At 46.7% G+C, this 24,960-nt stretch overlaps 1 protein-coding gene across 4 annotated transcripts in view; it reads left to right on the top strand.

The window, feature by feature from the left end:
• Positions 1-16,642, top strand: part of ECE1 (endothelin converting enzyme 1) — a 119,357-nt gene extending 102,715 nt beyond the window's left edge. For all 4 annotated transcript variants that reach the window (XM_074975917.1, XM_074975920.1, XM_074975919.1 and 1 more), the window contains exons 15-19: positions 5,255-5,365; positions 7,117-7,184; positions 8,802-8,992; positions 10,222-10,317; positions 11,330-16,642. In XM_074975917.1, coding sequence (XP_074832018.1) covers positions 5,255-5,365; positions 7,117-7,184; positions 8,802-8,992; positions 10,222-10,317; positions 11,330-11,506 — 643 coding nt within the window. In that variant the 3' untranslated portion in view covers positions 11,507-16,642. The remainder of the gene's footprint in view (positions 1-5,254; positions 5,366-7,116; positions 7,185-8,801; positions 8,993-10,221; positions 10,318-11,329) is intronic.
• The last annotated feature ends 8,318 nt before the right edge of the window (positions 16,643-24,960 follow it).

Raw genomic sequence — 24,960 nt, 5'->3', positions numbered from 1 at the left:
AGTTCAGGGAGATGGGGACACACAATACAGCTGCTTCAGTCTGAATTATGCACACATACACAGTCACACATACAGTGTATGCCACACACACTCTCGATCTCTTACCTCCAAACCCACCCTTTCTGCCTGTGGCCACTCCCCTTTCAGGGACCCAGCTCTGGCTCCTGATGACTTACCAACTTTCATGGAGTGATCCCCTACAGAAATTATTGCCTACCCCTGAGATAGTTAAAATCCCATTTCCTCAGCCAACCAGAACTAAGGGCTTACCAAACTCCGGCAAATGCATCCCGGACTGTGAAAGTGGTCTGTCTTTTGTGTACTTTTACCCTGTGCAACACAGATATCACAGGGGAGACGAGAGTTTCTCAAATTAGGGGTTCTGATCCAAAAGGGAGTTGTGGGGAGGTCAAAAGATTATTTTAAAGGGTTCATAGTATGGTCTCTCCCCTTGTGCATGCTCTTCGTTGGGGCAGGGTAGCGTTCATGCTCTTATGGTGCAGGAGTTATGGTGTCGGGAGCATACTGCTCCTGGTAGGTTCGACTAAGCTGGAAAGGTCAAGTGGGGAGCAGCCAGACTAAGCATGCACACCAGTCCCCCAGGACTGGAGGTTTGTCTCAGGGCTAACAACCCTGACCTAGAAAAAGCCCTTTGTTACTGAAACTGCAGCAAAGAATTCCTTCTCAACTATGTGTGATGGCCTTCCATAGTCACTTGTGTGACTGCCAGCGGTGAAAGGAGAAATTAAGCTACTGACATGAAGATGGAAGTCCTGAGTGCCGAGACCAAGACCAGAATTGGGTTCTAGAAAGTATGTACCATGTATGAAATAGAAAAGCTAGTGCAGATCACAACTGAAATGAGATGCTACAAGCTGCATGTCCTTGGTATCAGTGACAGCAGATGGATTGGATCAGGAAGAATGAAAACTAGTACTGGTGAAACAGTCCTTTTTTGTGGACAGGATGATGACCAACACCATGAGGAAGTACCTATCATACTGAAGATAGGAAGAGAAATGCTTGCTGGAATGGAAATCAATCAACAGTAGACTGATGAGAGCCAGAATGAAAGGTAGGCATGTAAACATTACATCAATCCAGTGCTAAGCCCCAACTAATGAACGTGAAGAAGAAAAGAAAGAAAGAGATTCTATGAATACCTTCAAGCTGAAATGAGAACAGCAATTACATCATGATCTTATAATAGTCGTGGGGGGCTTGAACACTGAAGTTGGGAGTGATAATATGCACAACAATAGAACCATGGCGAAACATGGGTGCAGTACAATTAATAAGAATGGAGAGAGGCTAGTGGACCTCTGTACTTGACACAATCTTGTCATCGGAGATACACTCTTTCCTCACTGCAAAATTCACAAGCTGACATGGCGCTCACCAAATGGTGGGTATAGTAATCAGATCGACCCCTTGATGATCAATGGAACATGGAGATGCTCATTTATAGATGTCAAGGTGAAAGAGGGGCTGATGTCGGCAGTGATCACTACCTTGCGACAGTGCTCATAAAGCTTAAGCTAAGAAGCACTGGTTGCAAGATACCCATGTAGAAACGCTTTGATGCAGAGAAGCTACAAGACCCCTAAGTTAAGACTGCTTTTGTCCTTAAGGTGAAAAACAGGTTTCAAGCCTTACAAGATCTTGAAGAAGAAACATACAGCACAGAAGGAATAACTAAGAAATGGGAACAAATTACAATATACGTAAAGAGCAGTGAGGACTGTCTAGGTTTCAAACAAAAACAGAAGAAAAAAGTATGAATCATGCCAGACACATGGAAGACAATCGATAATAAATGGACCTTAAAGAAGAAGCTTACAGATGCCACATCAGGAAGACTGAGAGATAGACACTAACAGCAATACAAAGATGCAGACCGTCATGTCAAGAAACTGGTGAAAGCTGACGGGAGCTTACACAGAAGAACTAGCAGCACAAGCTGAAGGAACAGCTATTCAGAGAAAGCAAGGAAAGATTTTTAAAATCACCAAGCTTGTTTGCAAATATCATGCCAGTACAAGTGTCCTTGTCATGGACAAACAAGGAAATCTACTTACAACAGAGAGGAAACAAGAGGCTCACTGGACAGAATACGTTCAGGAAGTTCTAAACGGGCCACCACCAGAAGAAGCCAATATTCTAGAAGCAGAAACAGACCTTGACATAAATACTGATCCACCAATTATGGAAGAAATTAGCATGGCAATAAGATCCTTAAAGAATGGCAAAGCTCCAGGACACAACTACTTCAATGCTGAATTGTTCAAGGCAGACCCAGAACTTGTAGCCGCTATTCTCCAACCACTCTTTACAGCAATATGACAAGGGAAGCAGGTGCCAGAAGAACGGATGAATGGAATTATTGTTAAGATACCCAAGAAAGGAGCACTTGATGACCGTAACAACTGGCGCAGCATTACTCTCCTCTCAGTGCCAAGCAAGATCCTCGCTAAGCAGATCTCAGACACTGTTGACAAATCATTGAGGAAAGAACAAGCTGGCTTTTGCAAAAGGAGGGGGTGTGTAGGTCAAATTTTTGTACTGCATAACATCATTGAACAAGGCATTGAATGGCAGGAGCTGCTGTTCTTCAACTTTTTTGATTTTAAAAAAGCCTTCAACAGGAGTCACAGGGATAGTCTTTGGTGTATTTTGAGAGCATATGGAATACCACAAGTAGTACAGCTCATCAAGAATAGTGAGACTGCAACACATCATTAAAGACCTACGACCTATCCTAAATCGTGATGCCACACTCCAGAAGGCTCAAGGTGACAGGCCTGTTCGTTCCTATAGACAACCTCCCAACCTTATGAGGATTCTCACTTGCAACCACAGTCTATACGGCAATAATACTAATCCTGGAACTTTTCCTTGCAACAAGCCCCACTGCCAACTTTGTCCACACATCTATTCTGGAGATACCATCACTGGACCTAACCACGTTAATTACAGAATCAGGGGCACGTTCTGCGTTCCTTAACTAACATATATGCCACCATGTGCCAACAATGCCCACACGCCATGTATATAGGAGAGACTGCATCACTCTTCAACAATGAATGAATGGACGTAGAACAGACTTCAAAAAACTCCAAATACACAAAGCTGTCAGCCAGTGGAGTGGGCCATTCTGTTAAAAATCTGAAGGTCTGTGTTCTACTGAAAAGGGACTTTAACAACCATCTACAGAGGGAGTGCTCAGAACGAACATTCATATTCAAATTTAATACATTACCACATGGTTTGAACAGGATAGTAATTACCTGACCCATTATAAGAATTCTTACATAGTTTGATGTTTTATCTAACTCTTAACTTCCCCACCCCACACCCCCATGCCATCCCTCTGCTCTTCTATTTGATTTTCCAACTTGATAACAATTTTTGGACCTCTGTGCTTTATATATTGAGTCTGTTCTGGTAGGGCTATGATCTGAAGAAGTGGGTCTGTCCTACAAAAGCTCATCACCTAATAAATTATTTTGTCAGTCTTCAAAGTGCTATATGACTGCTGTTTTGTTTTAGCTCATCAAGAGTTTTTATAACAATCTGCACTTCAAAGTTAAGACTGGAGTAAGGCAGGGATGCGTCACATCTCTGATGCTTTATAACTTAGTCATAGACTGGGTTATGCAGCATACAATAGAAGATGAGCAAAGAGGCATCAGATGGTTCATCTCCACACTATAGGACCTTGATTTTGATGATGACCTCACGATGCTCTCCCATACGCATCCTCATATGCAAGAGAAGACAAATCGACTCTGTGCCTTTGGAAAACAGGTTGGACTATGAGTTAGCCAGAAGAAGACAGAGCATTGAGGCACCAGCATCAGTCAAGATCAGTGGCCACAACCTACATGCTACAGAGAGCTTTACATACTTGGGTGATATCATCAGACAAGATGGAGGTGTCAGAAGCAATATTCAGAGCACACTCAGTAAAGCCAGAAATGTCTTCATGAGTCTGAATGCTGTACAGAAGTCATCACACCAGACTGAAGTTTCATCATAGTTGTGTCTTATCAACATTATCATACAGATCAGAATGCTGGTGGATGACAGAGTATGACTTTGATGAGCTGTTGACCTTTCACACCAGGAGTCTTCAGAGGATCCTCTGTATTTTTTGGTCGAGAATAATTTCAGATTAGGACCTGCTTGCACAGTGCAAGCAAGATGATATAAATGGCCCCCATCTTTATGAAAAGATGCTGGTGACGGATTGGGCATGTGCTCAGGAAAGATCAAAGCTCCATCACAAAGACTGGTGTGCACTGGATTCCTGGAGGGAAGTAGAGTTGAGGATGACCTAAGAGAACATGGCGCTGGACTGTGGAAATAGAAATGGAGAACATGAATCACACTTGGGGCACTCTTGAGATGTTGGCCAGCAACAGACAGAAGTGGAGCACCTTTGTTGCTGGCCCACACGCCAGTAGGCGTAAAGGAAAACGGTGATGATAATGATGATGACAGTATGGTCACTGTTACTTCTGCACTGCCTTCAGTACTGGGCAGCCACCAGACAGTGGTAGCTTTTGGCCAGGTACCCAGCTCTGAAGGCAGTGCTGCCACAAGCAGCAGAGCAAAAGGATGCTGTGGCATGGTACTGCCACCGTTTCTTCTGTGCTGCCGCCTGCAGAGCTGGGTCCTCAGTTAACAGCTACTATTCTCCAGCTGCCCAGCTCTGAAAGCAGCGCTGATATAAGGGCACCAGTTCCACAGCCTCCCTAAAAGAACGTTGTGATCTCCCTGCCACTCCCTTTTGGACCAGAACCATCAATGTGGGAAACCCTCACCCATGAGATCTGTATAGTTCTGGGTAAATGCGCACACACACAACCAGACTTCCTGGTCTCTGACACATCGTCCTTGATGGTGAATTTGATTGGTCCCTCTATATGGCTAGCTGACATCTGTACCCCATCCTGTCAAAATACTTGACTGCTCTGGTTCCCTCTTCTGGACAGTAGCAATATGACATTTTCTTGTGTTACTCTGGCTTTCTGTTTGTCACTGGCCTGTTCCTGACCTGTGGCAGTGAATCCTGCAGTCCTTGCCCATGGCCCTGATCTACAGATACGTTCCTGTAGTAGTGGGGTGTCCTAGAAACCTTCAAGGGTGGTGGTGAAGGCCAGGAAATACCAGAGTCTTGTGCCAGGCTGCCAGTTCGGGGGTTATGTACCTTCCATCCTGGCTGTAATGACAATCCCCTTGTCTCCTACAGGTGGAGTATGACCCCTCCAACGGTGAATGCCTACTACTCCCCGACTAAGAATGAGATTGTGTTCCCAGCTGGGATCCTACAGGCTCCTTTCTACACCCGCTCCTCCCCTAAGTATGAATGTCCTTTTGGTTATCTGCTGCTGTGTCCCAGTGGTCTTTCCCCATTACCCGCTGCTCTCCTGGGATGGGCTGTGGTGCCTGTATGACAGCAGCCCAATTGGAGGACAGTGCGTGTCTCACACACCCCTCTGTGTCCTATTCAACAGGAGTCAGTAGATGAGGAGGGTCCTGTCCAGAGGTGAGGACTAGAAAACAGCACAGGGAGGAACGTGCAGCTTAGGGGGATTGCATTGGCTCTGCCAGACTCCTGTCGATGTCCCTGCTTTGCTGGGGACAGTGGCGCAGATGTGCTCCTTCAGTATAGGGTCTGGAGTTTTTCCCCAAGTCAGCATAATGTTCCCCCTCTTGCAGGCCACTTGCCTAAGGAGAAAATGAAGGATTTGTAATCATTTCTGAGCTCTTCCCATGTTGTTCCAGCCTGTGGGAGAGCCCATTAATAAGTAAGGTATCTCTCTGGCCAGGTTCATGGAGCTGTAGGACAGACTAGCAGTGCTTCACCACCCTCCTGGTGAAGTAGTTTTTCCTAATATTCAATCTACTCCTCTCCTTCTGTAACTTCAGACCATTACCCTGGTACTGCCATCTGTCACCACTGAGAACAGTTTCTCTCCATCCCTTTTAGAGTCCCCCTTTGGGAAGTTGAAGGCTGCTATTAAATCATCCCTCAGTCTTCTTTTCTGAAACTAAATAAGCCCAAATCCTTCAGCCTCTCCTCATAGGTCTTGTGCTCCAGCCCCTTAATAATTTCTGTTGCCCTCCGCTAAACCTGCTCAAGCAAATCCACATCCTTTTTATACTGGGGGGCCCAAAACTGGATGCAGTACTCCACATGTGGCCTCACCAGTGTTGAACAGAGGGGAACAACAGCCTCTCTAGATCTGCTCAGATTGTTTCTCCTAATGCACCCCAATATGCCATTGGCTTTCTTGGCTACAAGGGCACACTGTTCACTCATAACCAGCCTTTCATCCACTATAATCCCTAGGTCCCTTTCCGCTGTACTGCAGCTTAGCCACTCGGTCCCCAGTCTATAACAATGTTTGGGATTCTTCCATCCCAAGTGCAGGACTCCACACTTCTCCTTGTTGAACCATATCAGATTTTTTTTTTTTTTTTTTTTGGCCCAATCCTCCAATTTATCCAGGTCATGCTGGTTCCTGTCTCTACCCTCCAACATATCTGCTGCTCCCCCTAGCTTGGTGTCATCCACAAACTTGCTGAGGGTGCAATCCAGTCCCTCATCCAGGTCATTAATAAAGATGTTGAACACCAGCCCCAGAACTGAGCTCTGGGGCACTCCGCTTGAAATCAACTGCTATCCAAATACTGAGCCATTGACCACTACCTGTTGGGCCTGACCGTCAACCCAACTCTCTATCCATCTTACAGTCCATGTATCCAATCCATACTTCCTTAACATTCCTTATTGTTAGGTTACTTGACCCATTTTACACAATATATATTTGAGTTGTGTGTATTCAAAGTGACACAGTGACACTAAAAATGCATGGGGCCTGTCTCCTCTTAGAACATTTTTTCTCCTTAGGGAGAAGTGAAGGCAAGAACAGCAAAAAATTGGACTCAGGTGGAGCAGCTCAAAAGAGTCCAAGTGAAAGCTCCTCCTAACCCGGTTCCCCTACCCTGGAGCGCCGGTGGGTAGGGTCACAGGACCTATGAGCAGAAATGAGTCAGCAGTGGCCTTAGTGAAGCAGGAACCCTAATATGTTTGTCCTTCTCACACAGGGCACTGAATTTTGGTGGCATTGGCGTCGTTGTGGGCCACGAGCTGACTCATGCCTTTGATGACCAAGGTGGGCTGCCTGGAACACCTTGCTTCCTCTTGCTTTCTGTCCCTCTTCCTTTTCCTGAGAGAGCTGTGTTTTCCTCTTCATTGAAAGACTTCTGGTGCCAGGAGTCAAAACTGAACTGTGGTGCCCTTCTGTATGAAAGCGCATCTTGAGCCAGAGCCATCTCATGAATCTCCAATGATCTACATGGAGCTACACCTGGCACAAATCTGGCCCAGAGTGTCTAAATGTGTTTGACATCTGAGACTCTGCCCAGGTTCTGAAGTGGAAAAATTAACTAGGTGAAAGAAATCGAGAGGATTTTTTCTTTGCTCCTTTTCTAGCAGAATGAGGAAACCTAAACATGGCTCATCAGTGGCGAGGGCCTTAACATTGTACAGTTGAGATGTGATGGGGTGTGGCCCCCTCCTGCCTTCTTCCCACAGAAACTACACTGACTCCTTTGACTGTGCCTTCACCGTACCTTTTTATTTTGTGTTCCCTGCACCAATTTCACAACAGTCCTTGTTCAGCAGCCTGCTTCCAATATTCAACTGTCTTTTAGCCCTCGCACCAGGACCTAAAGCTCACCAAGGACTCCCTGTTCAACAAGGTTCAACTATCCCTCTTTCTCCCTCTTGCCTTCCTTCCTCCTGCACTTTCTTCCTGTGGTGCTTCTTATCTGTCCAGGGCTGATGGAGTAATTGGCTTAGCCAGGCAACCCGATTGAGTAATTATTCCCATCAGCTTCTTACTGGTGTTGAAGCACAAGACTTCTCTGTGTTTAGGTGGCTAACATTCAGCTTTATTGAATTCAATAGGCAACGGATGAGCCAAAATGGACACTAGTAAAACCAGGTCCAGCATAGCTGCTTGATGCAGCTAACTCTAGTATTTTATACCCTCACACAAACAAGCCCAGAGCCAGAGGCAATGAGTTAGAGAAACATAAATCATTTTCAAAACAAAAAGCAGTCAAGTAGCACTTTAAAGACTGCTTTTTGTTTTGATAGTGTATAGACTAGCACGGCGTCCTCTTTGTTACTATAAATCATTTTCAGAGAGAAAAGAGTTATCAGCAAGGAGGAATAGGTGTCAGGGAGTAGGAGCCCCAAATCCAGACAGTTCATTACTGCGTTCCATAGAGCTCATCCTCCCTGCCATTCCCAAACAGGTGAGGAAAAGTTCAAGCTTTTGTGTACGTGCAGAAGTAAGAAATGTGAAATGGCTTCTATACAAGATGGCTTCCACACTGCGTAACTAATTACTATTTGAGGGATCAAAATGCAGGCTGACGTGTTTGCACTCTGCACTTTGTCACAAGGGGCTAGCTTGCTTATGACAAAAAGCACTTTGTGATAATCTGTTGCCCTTACAGCTGTTTATGCAATCTCTTCTGGTGGGATGTGCAATGATGCAATAAAGTTAAGATTGACAAGTTCAGGGGCTCTCAGAACTCACTCCTCTTCTCTGAAATGGCTGGGCTATTGCTAGTACACTTACCACATCTCCAAGCCCGCAGACTGTGTACTCGACATCTCAAGCAATCCCCCCACCACACACACAGGCTTGGTTCTGCAAAGGCGATCTCTGATGAAGTAGCTTCTATTCCAGTGTTTCGCTTGGTATGCTCCTCTGCAGGGCGTGAGTATGATAAAGATGGAAATCTGCGCCCGTGGTGGAAGAACTCCTCCGTGGAGGCCTTCAAGCAGCAGACTGAGTGCATGGTGGAACAGTACAGTAACTACACTGTGAATGGCGAGGCGGTGAATGGCAAACACACCCTGGGAGAGAACATTGCTGACAATGGGGGTCTCAAAGCTGCGTATCGGGTAGGAGTCTGCCATAGGCACAGGTCTCTGTGTGATCTATCTAATTGCAGCCATGCTTTGCATAGTCTTAGTCTTTGCCCTGTTACAGCAGCTGGAGAAAGATTCCTTGTTATGCAGTGATGGCAAAGTGAATTGCTCAAAGGAAATGTAACATTCTGAGCTCGTCTTCTGTGCAGTGTTCTCTCTGACAGACGGGGTAGGCCATGACCATGTGTAAGTATTCAGGTGATTCTTAGATTTGGGATCTGCTACCCTTGGACCAGGAGATCATGGACCTGATAATCTACAGCCTATAAAGGGTGGATGGGTAGGAGAAGGCTTCTGAAAGACACTTACGAGAGGGAGAAACCTGACCATTTTAACTGGAAGAGGCTTTATCTCCTCTCCCGATCTTCCCATTGGCAATGGCAAATGTAGCAAATATGGTAGGAGGTGAGGAGTCTGCCTTGTGTGGATACAGCTGCTCCTTGGCGATTCTGGCTGGTCCCACTTTCTCAATGAATCCCCCATTCCAGTTTGTGTCCTGTAGGCCATACATAACCCTGGGTGTCTCAGAGAGAATCAGAAAAGCTTTTTGAATTGTTTGTGTGCAAAAAAAAAAAAAAAAAATACAGTTTGGGATCCTACAAAATTATTTGCAAATTTGGGTCAAATTTGGCAAATAGTTTCAGCTGAAAATAAATGAGTCAGTTCAGTTTGTTTCAATGTTTTCTAAACAAAGTGGTTTGGCTCCTGTTTTCAAAATGATGTTTCACGTTGAAATTGAGATAGGTTTTAAAAAAAAAAAAAACCTAATGACAAAAAATTGGGGAGAAAGTAATTTGGGGTTTAATGAAATGTGATTCAACCCAAAGCAACTGTTTTAGCTTTTTTCATTACGGCCCATGAACCAGAAGTCAGTTATCTGCTCAGCTCTAGTGGTGGGTTTTGTTTGTGCTTTCTCTTCCCTTTGCAGCTCTGAGAGCTGCCTCAGATTTTTCTCTGGCTTTCTGTAACTGAATGGAAAATGGGTACAAGGGAAGACTCTTGCAGTGCTGACACTTTCCTTGCTGCTAGCACATGCTTAGAGACTGGACCAGTGTAGATCTGTAAGAATTAATGCTCCTGTAGCTAGCTGAATCGGCATTTCAGATACCCACAGGGGCTGCAGAAGTGTCTCTGGTCCTCTACTTCCATCAACTATGTTCCTCTGCGGATGCAGGATAGTCTCTGTTCTCTCCTTCCTGCAGGCTTATCAAAATTGGGTGAAGAAGAATGGGAATGAGGAGGCTTTGCCGACACTTGGCCTTTCTAACAACCAGCTCTTCTTTGTGGGTTTTGCCCAGGTGAGTCTCTGCCACCCCCGACCCTTTCTTCTGTCCCCAGGTGGACTGTGTGAGTAGGGGGATAGCACTGGCTCCAGCTGCTGGATTAGTGGGAATGCAGACTCTGCTTTGTTGGAGTGGCAGTGCCACTTTTGAAGCTCTAGGGCATTCCTTTTCCTTAACTGAGTCCCCACCGCAGTGACTGGATGTGGACAGTCAGGCCTAGCGGTCACAATAGGAATCATGACGCAGAGGCCAGAGCCTAGCATCAGAGCAGGAGTCAGGAAACAAAGCTGAGTGTTGCAACTGGTTTACCTGCACACTGGAAAGGAAAGAGCAGGTCTGGAGCAAGGCATGAACAGGAGGTATCTCAGCCAGAGGCTAGTACTTTGAGCACCCACTGAACTATTGCTGCTGTTGGACTTAAGAGCCAGTCTTCTAACTTTTTCAGCCAATCGGGTGGCATAGCCAATTAGGTAGTGTACTACAGGTTGGCTACAGTCATTAGATTGCCCAGACCCTGATTCCTGACCCCTCAAGAGGCAGTGCAGAGCAGCAAATAGGAGACTTGATGCCCTGTGAAGAGAGATGCATTACAGCCAATGAGGAAAGCTTGCCTTCCTGTGAAGTACCAGGTAAGAGGCAAGATAACCAATTTGACCAGCCTGCTATCTGATGTAGTATGACAAGTTTAATGCTCATTTTGCAGCAAAGTAAGACATACTCTCCTCCAGACAGAACAGCTTCAGGTTGCAGAAGTTCCTGGATGATTCCCATTTGCTGGCAACTTGATAAGGCTACTTGAAATATGATGTTCATCCTTCAGATGTTTGCTTAATGTATGGTGATTGCGGGTATACAAGGAAGACCAAGCTTGGACTTAAGCTGCATGGAAACTTGTTTGTATTCATAGTTTTTGTTAAATTCCTTCTATTTAAGAAGATCTTTGATTTCCATGTGCCATGATAACTGGGACAGAGACGCTTCACCTATCATGAAACCTTTCAGCTAACTCCTTGCCTTGCATTTGCAGGTCTGGTGTTCAGTTCGTACCCCTGAGAGCTCCCACGAAGGACTCATCACCGACCCCCACAGCCCATCACGTTTCCGAGTCATCGGTACCATATCCAATTCCAGAGAGTTCTCTGAGCACTTCCACTGTCCTCCTGGCTCCCCTATGAATCCCCAGAAGAAGTGTGAAGTTTGGTAAAGGGAAAAGGACCAGAAAACAGTGGAAACCAACTTCTGGCTTATTTTTCTTTCATCAAGAATTGAATTTCCCAGGTTCTCTGCTCAAAAGGCAGTTTCTTCTTTCAACAAACTGTCAGAACTCTCAGCAGGAGCAGATCCCTGAGCTCTAAGCACATGGTATCATCTGAGATTCAATCCACTGTGAAAGCCTTTCTTAATCTCATTCACTTGTGAAATGACTTTTTTTTACACTTTGTATAAGCAGTGTGTATATATGCATGTGTCCGAGTGCTCTGGGCCATATTTACATATACACAGTTGAGCCCCTGTTCTGTCACAGGCTTGAAGATTTTTTCCTAATTGATAAAGGGAGACCCACAGATGAAAGTGATAATTGGTTTGACTGTGTATCTAACTACGCCGGACATATGCTAATTTCTCTAAGGAGACACATGCATATATAAATATCTAAAATATTTTAAGATGTATTGTTGGGAAAATATTTTTTTAAAGTTGTGAAGTACACTGGAAAAGTTCAGGGAAATGCATTTAAAAGCCTTTTTTAAAGCAAAAATATTAGTATATTTATTACTTATTTTTTTTAAAGTAGTGCAACTAGATGAGAGAATTGCAATAGAGAGCATCCCACTGAAATATGGGAGTCTAAAGTGTGTCAGTGGGGAAACAAATTTAGCTTTTCAGTCATGGAGACCAGGTTCCTGTTGAGTACTGAAGACCGTCCCAGTCCATCATGGACACAAGCCCGGTGTTCAGAGCCAGAGGGGGAATAGCTGTCTGTGGCTAGCTTGAAGTGAGCAGGAGTAAAAGACTGTCATAGAACATAGAATACTAGGGCAAGAGGCCATGAAGTCCAGCCCCCTACCTAAACAGGATCAACCCTAACTAAATGATTCCATTCAGGACATTCTAAAGCCGGGACTTAAAAACCTCTAAGGATGAAGATTCCACCACCTCTCTAGGTAACATGTTCCAGTGCTTCACCCCGAACGAAATAGTTTTTCCTAGTATCCAGCCTACATCTCCCCGTCTGTAACTTGAGACGATTGCTCCATATTCTGCCATCCCCTTCAGGATGTTGAAGGCTGCTATCAAATCACCCTTCACTCCTCTCTTCTGCAAACTAAATAAGCCCAAATCCCTCAGCCTCCCCTCGTAGGTCATGTGCTTCAGCTCCCTAATCATTTTTGTTGCCCTTCGCTGGACCTGCTCCAATGCGTCCACATCCTTTCTATGCTGGGGGGCCCAGAACTGGACACAATACTCCAGATGTGGCCCTGACCAGTGCCGAATAGAGAGGAATAATAACTTCTCTAGGTCTGCTGGAAATGCTCCTCTTAATGCACCCCAATATGCCATTAGCCTTCTTGGCTACCAGGGCACGCTGTTGACTTGTATCCCCCCTCTCATCCACTTTAATCCTCAGGTCCTTTTCTGCTGCACTGCTCCTTAGCCAGTCGGTCCCCAGCCTGTAACAATACTTGGGATTCTTCCATCCCAAGCGTAGGACTCTGCACTTGTCCTTCTTGAACCTCATTTTGGCCCAGTTCTCCAATTTATTTAGATGACTCTGGACCCTATGCCCATTCTCCAACACATCTGCCTTTTCCCCTAGCTTAGCGTCATCCCACAAATTTGCTGAGTGTGCAATCCAACCAGGTCATTCATAAAGGTGTTGAACAACACTGGCCCTAGAACCAATCCTTGGGGCACTCCTCTTGAAACTGACCGCCAACCAGACATTGAGCCATTGGGCCTGACCGTCTAACCAGCTTTCAGTCCACTATCCAATCCATACTTCCTTAATTTACAGGCAAGAACATTGTGGGAGATGGTATCAAAAAGTATGAGGGTAGATGCCGTGAGAAAGGGGCATGCATTTATGCTTGGGGAGAGACCGCAAACACATCTCTAGAGCTTTATTTCAGGCACACACTGGCAAGTCTTGGAAGCTATATTAAGCTCTGCTGATGTACAAGATCCATTACAGAAAATCTCTCAGAACAGGAAATCAAAGAGAGATTTGTTTATTCTATAAACCTTCCATCTGTCTTGAGTCAATAAGGTCTTCCTCTCTCTTCTCCTTTCCCCTACAGCAATCTAAGGTAGACCACTGTGACCAGAATTACAAACTAACCTGTCTCCAGACAGCTGTACTTGGTCTACTGAAAGCTGCATTTTCACTTTTAATCTTCTTGGGCCATTATTAACTTCTGAATATGACGGGAGAGGAAGGCAGCTGGCTATACTAGGTTATTAAATCCAGCAAGTACACAGACCTTTCCAAGACAATTTGTGCCACGTACATTTTGGGCTTGTCTACACTACCACCTTCCTTCGAAGGAAGGATGGTAAGTAGGCTGTTGGGAGTTTACTAATGAAGTGCTGTGCTGCATACGCAGCACTTCATTAAGCGAATCCCGCCCCCCCCCAGCAACTTCGAAGGTTTAAACTTCCTAGTACCAGCTCTTGTCTAGCCACGTCTAACTTCGAAGTTGCCGCGGGGGTGGGGGGTGGAATTTGCTTAATGAAGCACTGTGTATGCAGTGCAGCACTTCATTAGTAAACTCCCAACACCTTACTTACCATCCTCTCTTCAAAGGAGGGTGGTAGTGTAGACACAGCCTATGATTTTTCTCGTCGTCTCACTGCTTTAGACCAGCCCAACCATAGACCAACCCTCTTCATGTCATCTTTAGAATTGCTGAAATCTCCCTTGCATAGTAGAGCTTGGGTCAGTCACAGCTGTAAATTGCCTTGGGTTATGTTGTTCATCTGGCTGGCTGGGAAACAGTTTTGATCAGACAGCTCATGAACCTGTGAAGGCTAAGGCCCCTTTCCTGCGTAGGCAGATAGCCAGTTAAATACGGCAGTACTGCTAGCATCCTCTGTGCGTAGCTCCATAAGAGGATAAGTGTAACCACAGGACGTCATGGTCCCTGGGCTGGTGGAGATTATGCAGAATGTGATTGTTCCTTGGGCATTCCTCTATCATTGTACCCTTTCCCTCCCCACCCTACCCCCAACTGCTTCTGTGCATAGTGGCAATCCAGAGGGGGGGAGAAGTGAGAATCAGGACCCCAGAAAGAAGGTGGATGTTGGCTATGCACCACCCTGGGTAGGGCCCAGTGATGGGCCCAGCCTAGAGCCCTTCCATGCTGTACAAATGTTCTGTCCCACCTGTAACAGCAATCTCCCCGCTCTGGCCTTGAGCAGTGGAGTGACAGGTCAAGGCACAACAGCCTGGACACATGCAGGTTTGCTCCAGTATGAAGGTCAGCCCAAGTTTGTGGGCTCACATGTCTGCACAAATCCCAATCTGGGATGCTGAAAAGGGACCCCAAAAAGCATTAAAGGACCAAGACCTGTGGAAGGCAGGGAGGTGATGGGGGAGATCTTGGTGCCATGGACTCCAGGGAAAGCAGTTTGTTCAAGTTTCTCTGACTTCATCTTGCTCCTTTTCCACACAGTCCCATTCACTGCAGCTTCCTTGGACTCTTCACAGTTGAAATGCCCCTTTCTTGTAAGCAAGGCGTTGGAAAGTAGCAATTGGTGTGAGCCCCGTGGAGCTGGAGTCCTCAGTTAATTCTGGTGCCAAGAAGGCTTGGCCATAGATTGGCTTACTTATTGTTGCAGGTACTGGGCAGGCCCATCATGGTCATTGCTGCAAGAGAACTACAATGTCCTGCCAGCTGGGAAGAATTAAGCACATCGTAAGGCTGTCTGAGAGAGGGAGAAGCTGGTACCCAACTCACTCCTTCTAAATGGAGCCCTGGCGGGGTCTGCAAGAGTCATTCTGAATGTGCAGAGCTGATGGTCCTACTGGAGAAAGTGGGACACATCTTTCAACTGCAGAAATGAGCCTAGAAGCCTGTGGCCTGATAGAGGTATCAAGAACTCCCTATACCCGTTGAGTTCAGTGTGAGGGACTGGTGCTTTACAGTACTGAAAGTCAGACCATGAGTGACCAAGAGAGAGTAGGCTTAGGTTTGGAAAGCCTCATCTGCTCCTAGGTAGTGCATTTGTCTAGATTTCAGATGAGCTTAGAGTAGAGGGAGCAGAAAAAGCTCGGTGGAGTGGAGCATTGGTCTTGTAAACCCATTGCTGTGAGTTCAGTCCACCAGGGGCCTTTCAAGGGTCTGGGGCAGGTTAGATTTAAAAAAAATTCTGTCAGGGAATGGTGATAGGTCCTGCTGTGAGGGCAGAGGACTGGACTCGAGGTCCTCTCGAGGTGCCTTACAGTTCTGTGATGTGACTGATATAACTTGCTGTGTTTCTGTCTTTTCTCTAAAAGCTATGGCCTCATTACAGGTCCACCCTTTCAGCCCCTTTTAAAACACCCTGTCAAACCATCTCCTAGCCACAAAATGCCACAACAGTGTCTGCTCTCTGCATGTGAGCCTGAGTGTTCGGATACTTCAGCTAGATCAGTGATGAAAGAGCTTTGTCTCCAGAATTGCGTGTGGCTATTCAGCATTTCTAGGGGGATTTCTTTCCATGTCTGCCCCTCTCTTCATAGGCTGCAATGAATAGCAGGGAGGATCTTCCTTAGCAAACTTCCCTAGGTGAGCCCATAGGGTGGCAAATCACTAGGTGGTTTGAGGCCTTTCACACAGCAGGTTTTCTTAGGCAGAGTCCTAGCATCTCACCCAGTGCCAGCCTCAGAATGTGTGCGTTCATTTTGCCTATCGTGTAACCATATAACTGTGAGAAGCCTAGTCTCACAGTTAAACCGTTCTGGGGTTGGTTACACGGTGGTCCCTTCAAGATGTGCCATCAAGTGAAAGAGCTGAAAGTGACAGGGAAGTCAGGACTGTGAGCTTCAGAGCACAACCTCCATTGGAGTGAAGAACCCAGTCCTTTCAGTCTGTGCTTCCAGGCCTGTTCCCCTGATCTCTTGGAATGAGCCTACGTAGACTAAGGGCTTTTCAATGTTCTCCCACAAATTTTAACAGGAAATCACTGATGGTGATGGGTGGCTTTCCTCCACCATGGGGCACCGTCACATTTTAGACAAAGGGAAGGACTTTGAGACTTTTTTTAAAGTATTAATATGTCAAAGGAGGGATTTTTGTAACTGTTTTTCCATCTTCATTGTGGCACTTATTGTAATTGAAATAAAATACTTGTTATTAGGTTTGAGGCTTTGTCTGTCTCCTTTATAGCTGCTTTGAATACCCCAAGCCTCACCTGGCCAGACAAAGGGAGTCAGATCTAAGCACTTATGGTATGGTGAGTGCTGAATGGGACATCAGTGGGATCCCATGCGTAATATGCAGATGGGTTTACATTAGAAGGGCAGCTATTGAGACGACAAAAAGCAAAGGGACGAGAGAGAAGAGAAAACAGGTAAGGTTGTAGACTTCATACTAGGAGTTAATTGTCAAGTGACATATTTGTCATGCACTTTTTGAGGGCTTGGAACATTCCAAGCCTCTGTGCAGCTGCAAAGTTGCTGCGGCTGCTTCTGCTTGAAGATTTGCATGACAAAGTATGTCTCTCCATGAAAGCTTATGCTCCAAAATATCTGTTAGTGTATAAGGTGCAACAGGACTTCTTGTTGCCTGAGAAGTTTCCACTTCCGTTCCTCCTCAATGTGAAATATTCTCACTCCTTTTCCCCCTCCCCCTTCCCCAAAGGTCCTGGCTTTACACCTGAACAGCAAACCTCTTCTAAGGGACCAGGGTGCGCTGGGGCTCAGACATTGTATTTTTGCTACAAAATTTCAAAGCTATCTGTGCAGTTATAAAACGTGCCACAGGTTTTGGCTGTTGCCTTAGATTTGAGGGATGTAAGTGCCCCAGATATTGATTAAGCTGATAGCACACAATATTGTGTGCTTTCACCCCCATAAATAAATAGAACACCATATAGTTAAGGGTTAATCTGAACAAGGAGGACTTATGGAGGCAAGATCAACACAGAAACTTGCAGTTTCTGCTTTATCAGAATGAGAGAAGGGGAGGACAGAGTCAGACAGACAAAGGCCAGGACTACAGTATATCTTAAAGTCAGTTGCAGATATGCAATTCCAGCTACAGCAGTTGCAGAGCTGGAATCGACTATCTACAGTTGATTTACCTGGCTGTCCACACTGAGGGCTGTTGATGGAAAAAACTCTCCCATAGGACCTCTCTTACTCCTGAGATTGAGGAATACAGCAGTCAACTGTTGACCGTGATAGTTTGATTTCACACATTACCAACTAGGCATGTGAAGACGAACCTTGGAAGATCAACCTTGTCAGGTCGATCTTCTGTGTAGTGAAGACATACCTGTAAAGAAAGTAAATGGATAGAGAATGTTGCATATGGGTGTCTTTGATAGAAAAGCTTATTGTGACTAAGAGTGTTAGGTTTGTTGTTAAGTAGTTTACCAAAGTGAAAAGAGGTGATGACCTGATTGGGTGTTATGAGTTGTAGGGGTTATACATTTTGTAAAAGTTAATTACAGAGAGATGAGATAATACAATATACTTTGGAGCAGTTCTCTGAAGAGATCCTGAGAGACTTTTTCCTGACACAGTACTCTCTCAGGGAAGCAATTGGCTTTGCTGTGAATAATTCAGTATTATCTCAAATTCTAGGTAATGATTTGGGATGTTCTAAACCCATTGCATAGATCTGAGTGTGCTTAAATCAAATAGTTTTCAGCTAACAGCATGCTTGCTTGTATCCATTTTTCATCTGCTGGAAGCAGTATGTTCCCATTGATTGATTCCTGACACTGCGTGGAGTGAAACAGTTAAGTTACCATTGCTCTGGGTTCAGAAAACCCTGAGTTAAAGAATCTAACAAACATCTCCCAGTTTTTCCCTGCTAGATATTTCTCCAGGTATTGGCTCACAAAAAAGGAGAATTACTGCACAAGAAATTTGGTCTCTGTTTAACTGATGAATGTGATGGGGGGTTACTGCCCCAAAGTCAATGGTAGCCAGAACTCATGTTGGACCTCAGCTAAGGCGAAGGGAAACTGCTTTTCATGGGGCAGGTCCTGCCTGCTCCAATACGGCCAGGGCTTTTAGACCTGTTGAACACATGCTGCCCATTCAGCACTATTTAGATTTTTTTACTTTATTTCAAGTAAAACTCCTAGGTGTCTTATTCAAATTTAGTTCTCTTCCAAAACACTTATTCTTCAAATGCTTACTTATATCTGTTCAAGTTAGGTACACTCAGCTGTCGGAAAGCTTGTCCAAGCAATTACCAGGCAGGTTGGCTGGGGAGCCCCCTTGAGTGGTGCTTATGTATCAGTGGTGTCCAAAAAAAATTTAATGGATTGCCACAGGGCCCACCCTGCCCCCCTCAGCCAGGCTCTGTCCCCACCCCACCCCAGATTACTCACTGAAGCCGCCCTGGGGCTGAAGCCACACTGGGGCTGGAGGAGTCAACTCTGCTGCTGCCACCACATTCTTGTCCCACCACATGTGCAACTCTCCGGAGCCTTATGTGCCACTCTCCACTTGCCCAAAACCTTAGGTATGGCACCTCTCCCACTCTGTTGCGTGCTTCCAAGTTGTCAGCACTGGCACTGTCCACACCAGGTTCATCAGCACAGAAGGTACCAGACATTTCTGGGCCTAAGATCCTAATGCCCCTGCATCATGCACACCAAGTGCTATCCTCCTGGACTTGCCCAGAGGTGATCCAGTGCTGGTTGATCCTTCGTTGACACCTGATACTGTGTCAGGATCCGGGTGACCAGGTGCTTGGCAGTCCTTCTCTCACGCTGGGACCTGTGGGGCTTCCCGGGTGCAGAGAACAGGTCCTGGGTGAACTCCCGGAAGACTGGGGGTGCTTCCTCTATTCCCCCGCTACCCTTTGGGCCATAAGTTACCAAATCCAGGAAAGTCCCACCCAAACACTACTGAGTTGGGGAGCCATGTGACCACACCCGCTGCCACCCTTGCCATATTCCTCTGGACCTCTGTCTGTACAGGGATGACTGGGTAATAGTTCACTTCCCCATGTACACAGGATACCCCAGTGCCCTTGGTCTGGGACAGCTGGTCCTGCCCCATTAGTTGCACTGAGACTAGGGTGACTGCACTTCCCAAGTCCACCAGGGCCGTGGTCTCCACCCCCATTCATCTTAACTATCTGAGTATACGGGTGGGGGGTTATACTACACCCGCCATGTGTATCAGGCCACAGGTCCCAACCCCAACCCCAACGCCACACTGCATGGGCTTCTTGGTGTGTAGACACTGGGCTGCTATGTGTCCTATCTCTCCACATACGTAATAACGATATCCTGTATGCAGCAGCCACCTTTGGGCTACCTGGCCTCGTCTCCTGACTCCTTTCCAGCAACCCCCAGTCCCTTTGTGGCCTCTGACTGCTCTCCCATCTCCTTCCTCGCACCCCCCCTGTCCTGTCCAAGGGTTTGGAGGGCCAGGCCTTGGGGCAAGAGTGGTTCATTGAACCGGCTGAGCGTTTTCCCCATGGGAGGGTCTTTAAAGGCTCCTGGTAGATAGCTGTCCCTCTACAAGAGCCACCATCTCATCGTAGGAGGAAGGGTCGTTCCGGCTAACCCATCCTTGCAGATCAGGTGGTAATCCCCGCATATATCTGTTCAGTACGATGATCTCTACAATCTTCTCTGGCACATAGGTCTCGGGTTGTAGCCACCTTTGAGCCAGGTGGATTAGGTTGAACAGCTGGGACCTCAGTGTTTTCCCCTCTCAGTACCTCCACTCCTGAAACCACTGGGCTCTAACAGCAGTGGTCACCCCAGATCTGGCCAGGATTTCTGTTTTCAACTGGGTATATTCGACGGCTGCCTCCTCAGGCATGTTGAGGTAGGCTGCCTGAGCCGCGCCACACAGGAACGGTGCCAGGATGTTGTCCCACGAGTCTCGGGGCCAACCTTCCCTTGTGGCTGTCTTCTCGAAGGCTAAGTAGTAAGCCTCCACATCATCTTCTCCTATCATTTTCTGGAGGAAGTTACTAGCCCACCGGGATCTGGTCCTGTCTAAGCTGTGCACTCGGACAGTCAGGGTTTTCAGCTTCTGGCGTCGCTCGGTCCTGGGCAGCCTGGTTTATTAGCAGCTGGTTAGTTTCTTGCTGCAGCTGCAGGACCTCCTGCTGTGTAGCTGCATAAGTCCAGGTAGCTTCTTGCTGGGCCACAGTAGCTTGTACGAGGGGCTTCGCTATGTCCTCCATCGGGTCTGTCTCACTGTACTGAGGGTGGGTTGTTTTGTTTAGTTGTTTGTTCTGTTCTAGGTGGGTCTGTTGCAGGGTCTCACAGCAGCATGCATCCCACTCCTGACATCATGTGTGGCAGGGTTAGTCTTGTTCCTGGGCCCCAGGTCCTGCATTCTGTCCACTGGCCCCCCCATATGAACCTCATGACCCCCGCTGGGGTGGGGGGTTTGGTCTGGGCAGAACCTGGTCCCCACCCACTCATTCCAAGTTCCATCCCAGGGACCCTGGATGGCTGCTACCAGCGAGGGCTGACTTCCTTCACCCTTGCCCCTGAAGTACTTCTCTCTGGGCCACTTCCCCAGATGACTCCCCCTGGTACCTTCTCCCAGTAGCGGTAGCCATGGCAATAAGTCCCCTCCTTTGTGGTGAACTGGTCAGCCAGAGGAGCTAAACAGTCTCTGGCTGAGCTTCAGGTCCCCTGGACTCGGGCAGCCCAGCCCCTGGGTTGCTGAGGCTCTTCTCCTCTTTTGTGGCCTCTGGTGTTCCTTCAAGTCTCCTTCCCGCTCCTCATTTGCCTTCCAAACTCTTCTTAACCACCCTTCTCCTGCCCTGCGTGGAGAAGGGCTTATAAAAGTAGCCCTGAGTGGGATCAGCTGGTCATAATTGATTTAGAGCCGCCTACTCCTCAGCTGCTCACCCTCTGATTGTTAACTCCATCTCTGCCCAGTTTTTACTCCTGTCTTTCCTCTCCTTCTCACCCTGCCACAATACGTATTGGGCAGTACAGGGACACTCAGAAGTTTTGAGCTCCCTGCACCATACTTTGGGGTTCTACACCTCAGTGAGTCTCCAGGGGTAAGCCTACGCTTCTGACTGTGCCTCGTGAGGCACCCTCGCCTCACCACCCACAGTTCTGGGCCTGTTCTGAGTCCCAGCAAGACCATCTGTTGCCACTGGTCTGACTTGCAGCACCAATTGCGCTTGTGGCGTCCATTTCCAGCCCACTCAATGCCAGCCTGTTCACACTCCAGGGTCTCCATCATGGATGCAGCCGAGTCCGGCTCCTTGTCACTCTCTGCCTGTCGCCCCAATGCTCGGCACTGTGCTTCACCAGCCCTTATGCCCCTCCTCGCCTCAGCCTCATCCTTGGACAGCTCTGTACAAGCCTTGGCTTCATTTCCATTCTGGAACTCAGTCCCATTCCCCTATCTATCCCTTTTTTTAATGATTCCTAACATTGTTTGCTTTTTTGACTCCTGCTGCACATTGAGCGGATGTTTTTAGAGATCTGTCTCTTGAGTAGTTACAACTAAATTAGTCCTCATCATTTTTATATAAATTTGGGATTGTTTTTGCAATGTGCATTACTTTATATTTATCAACATTACATTTAATTTGCCATTTTGTTGCCCAGTCACTTAGTCACGTGTGAGATGTTTTTGAAGCTCTTCACAGTCTGCTTTCTTCTAAACTATCTTGAGCAGTTGAGTATCATCAGCAAATTTTGCCACCTCACCATTTACTCCCTTCTCCAGATCATTTATAAATTGGTTGAATAAGACTGGTCTCACTATGGATCTTTGAGGGACACCACTAGATACCACTTTCCGTTCTGAAAACTGAGCATTTATTCCTATCCTTTATTTTTCTATCTTTCAACCAGTTGTCAGTCTGTGAGAGGAGCTTCCCTCATGTCTCATGACAAGTTACTTTTCTTAAGAGCCTTTGGTAATGGACTTTGTCAAAGGCTTCTGGAAGCTAAGTACACAATATCCACTGGATTCCCCTTGTCCACATGCTCACTGACCACCTCAAAGGCCTCTACTAAGGCTTGATTTCCCTTTACAGAAACCATGTTGACTTTTCCCCAGAAATTGTGTTCAACTATGTGTTTGATAATTCTATTCTTTCCTATAATTTCAACTGATTTGCTTAGTACTGTCACCTAAAAATAATGGCACAGGTTTGGGAACCAAGCACAGAATATATTTGGTATCCCTGCAATGGCCTTATCTTTGAGTAATCCCTCAGAATCTTGATCATCCAGTGGGCCACTGGTTTAGCAGGCTTCCTGCTTCTGATACACTTAAAAAACATCTTGGTATTATTTTTTGAGTATTTGGCTGTCTGTTCTTCAAACTCTTTTTTGGCTTTTCTTATTGACTAGTGCTACACTCACCCCAGTGCCAGCAGCTAGATACAAACAAGCAGTCTTGAAAATTCAAAATGACCAGCATTTGCATACTCCAGCAGCTAATTTGCATCTTTACAGCAGAAAACAAGCTATGAAGATGTGGTTCTGGTGGCAAAAAACCTCTCTGTCGCCAGTCCCCATGCCTGGAAAAATCAGGAATAAAGGGCAGAAGATGAAGAGGGTTTTTGCCACCAGAACCACATCTTCATTGCTTGTTTTCTGCTCTGAATATGCAAATGAGTGGCCATTTTGAATTTTCGAGACTGCTTGTTTGCATCAAGCTGCTGGCACTTGAGGTGAGTATAGCACCAGGCATAATGTTTTCCTTACTGGGATTTAATTTAAACATTTTAAACAATGCCTTTTTATCTCTCACTGCGTCTTTTACCTGGTTATTAAGCCACAGTGGCACGTTTTTGGTACTCTTATTCTGTTTTTTTTCAATTGAGGTACACACATCCCTCACTTAATGAGTACTTTACTTACAAGTACTTGCTAAAATGAGGGATTTACATACCCACCTTTGTTTACTAAATGAGTGAACTTCCCCCGCTTCTATGAGCCAGCTGCAGGGTCCCTGATCCGGAGGGTGGGGAAACCCACAACTCTGCGGCTGGCTCCGCTCCAGCCGTGGGGTCCCTGGCTGGGGGATGGCAAGACCTGCAGCCCCACGGCTGGCTCTGCTCTGTCTGGGGGGCGGGGAGACCCACAGCCCCATGGCTGGAGCCTTCTCCCTCCCTTCCCTCAGACATGCAACTGTGGGACAGCTCTGCATCTGGGGGAAGAGCGGGAGAAGGCTCTCAGCTTGGTTCCCTCCCCTGACATAGGGGGAACATGAAACTGACCAGCCATGAGCTGATCAGTTTTCAGGTCCTGCAAGCCATGGGGAGACTGGAACCAGCCTGCCCCTGGTTCCCAGCTCCTGCCACTCTGGGAGCCAGGAACCTGACCAGCCCTCGTGGTTCCTGGCTCCCCTCCCCTTGCAGGAAAATCTGAGTTATTCAGGGCTTGCAGGAACATTCCCTGGTTAATTTGAGGGCTTATTGTATTAGTCCCACCTGCCCGCCCCACGTAACTCACCCTCAGCCAGGTTTTAATCCCCTCTAAGGTCCCAAACTGCCCCCAGCCTTAGCCCCCCACAGCAGCCCCAGATCACCCCCTGTCTTAGACCCCTCCCAGCAGCCCCAAACCACCCCCAGCCTTAGAGCCCCTCAGCAGCCACAAAGTGCCCTCAGCCTTAGACTCCCCTTGCAGCCCCACACTGTCCCCAGGCTTACACCCCCCAGCAGCCACAAACTTCCCTGAGTCTCAGACTTCCCCTACATCCCTAAATGGCCCTAGCCTTAGACACGCCTCCTCCCGCAGCCTCTTTACCAGGGCTGCTAGGCTGGATGGCTCCCCCAGCCCTCATGTTCCCAGCAGCTAAGTGTTAAGGTTTCAGCACCTAGGTCTAAGGTAATTGCTAGCCCTAGTGATAGAGATAGGCGCTGAAGATTGCAGCTATCTCTACTGACAGATATCTGCCTGAGGCAGCAGTGTCAAGAAACTGCAAATGGTTTCTTTAACAGCCACATGCAACTGGGAACTGCCCAGCTGACAACCTTTAACAAATCTAACAGGACCCATGTTTGGGTCCCGACCCATAGGTTGGGAATCCCTGCTCTACATACATAAACTACATCCTATTTCTGGTGCCAAACTGTTCAAAGACATTGGAAAAGTACCTAAACTCATCTGGTTTATGTCAAGCTACAAGCACTTACCTTAATGGGAATTTAGTGTCTCTCTTATGAGTTTTCACCTACAAGCAGAAATTTGGGAACCAGTTGTGCTCGTATAGCGAGGGATGAGTATATACATTTAAGCTGGGCCTCTACTATGGCGTATTTGAAAAGTTTCCATGCACCTTGGAGGGATTTTACTTTTGGCACTGTACATTTTAATTTCTCTTTAACTAACTTCCTAATTTTTACTTAAGTCATAGAATCAAAGGGCTGGAAGGGACCTCAGAAGGTCATCCCGTCCAGCCCCAAGCCTCAAGCAGGATCAATCCTAATTCAGTCATCTCAGTCAGGACCCTTTCAAGCCAGGACTTAAAAACGTCCAGGGATGGAG

Source organism: Carettochelys insculpta, chromosome 23 (genome assembly GCF_033958435.1).
Source record: "Carettochelys insculpta isolate YL-2023 chromosome 23, ASM3395843v1, whole genome shotgun sequence".
In the NCBI taxonomy this organism is placed as follows: Eukaryota; Metazoa; Chordata; order Testudines; family Carettochelyidae; genus Carettochelys; species Carettochelys insculpta.
The sequence above is the reverse complement of the archived record's forward strand: the minus strand, read 5'-3'. Positions and strand labels throughout refer to the sequence as shown.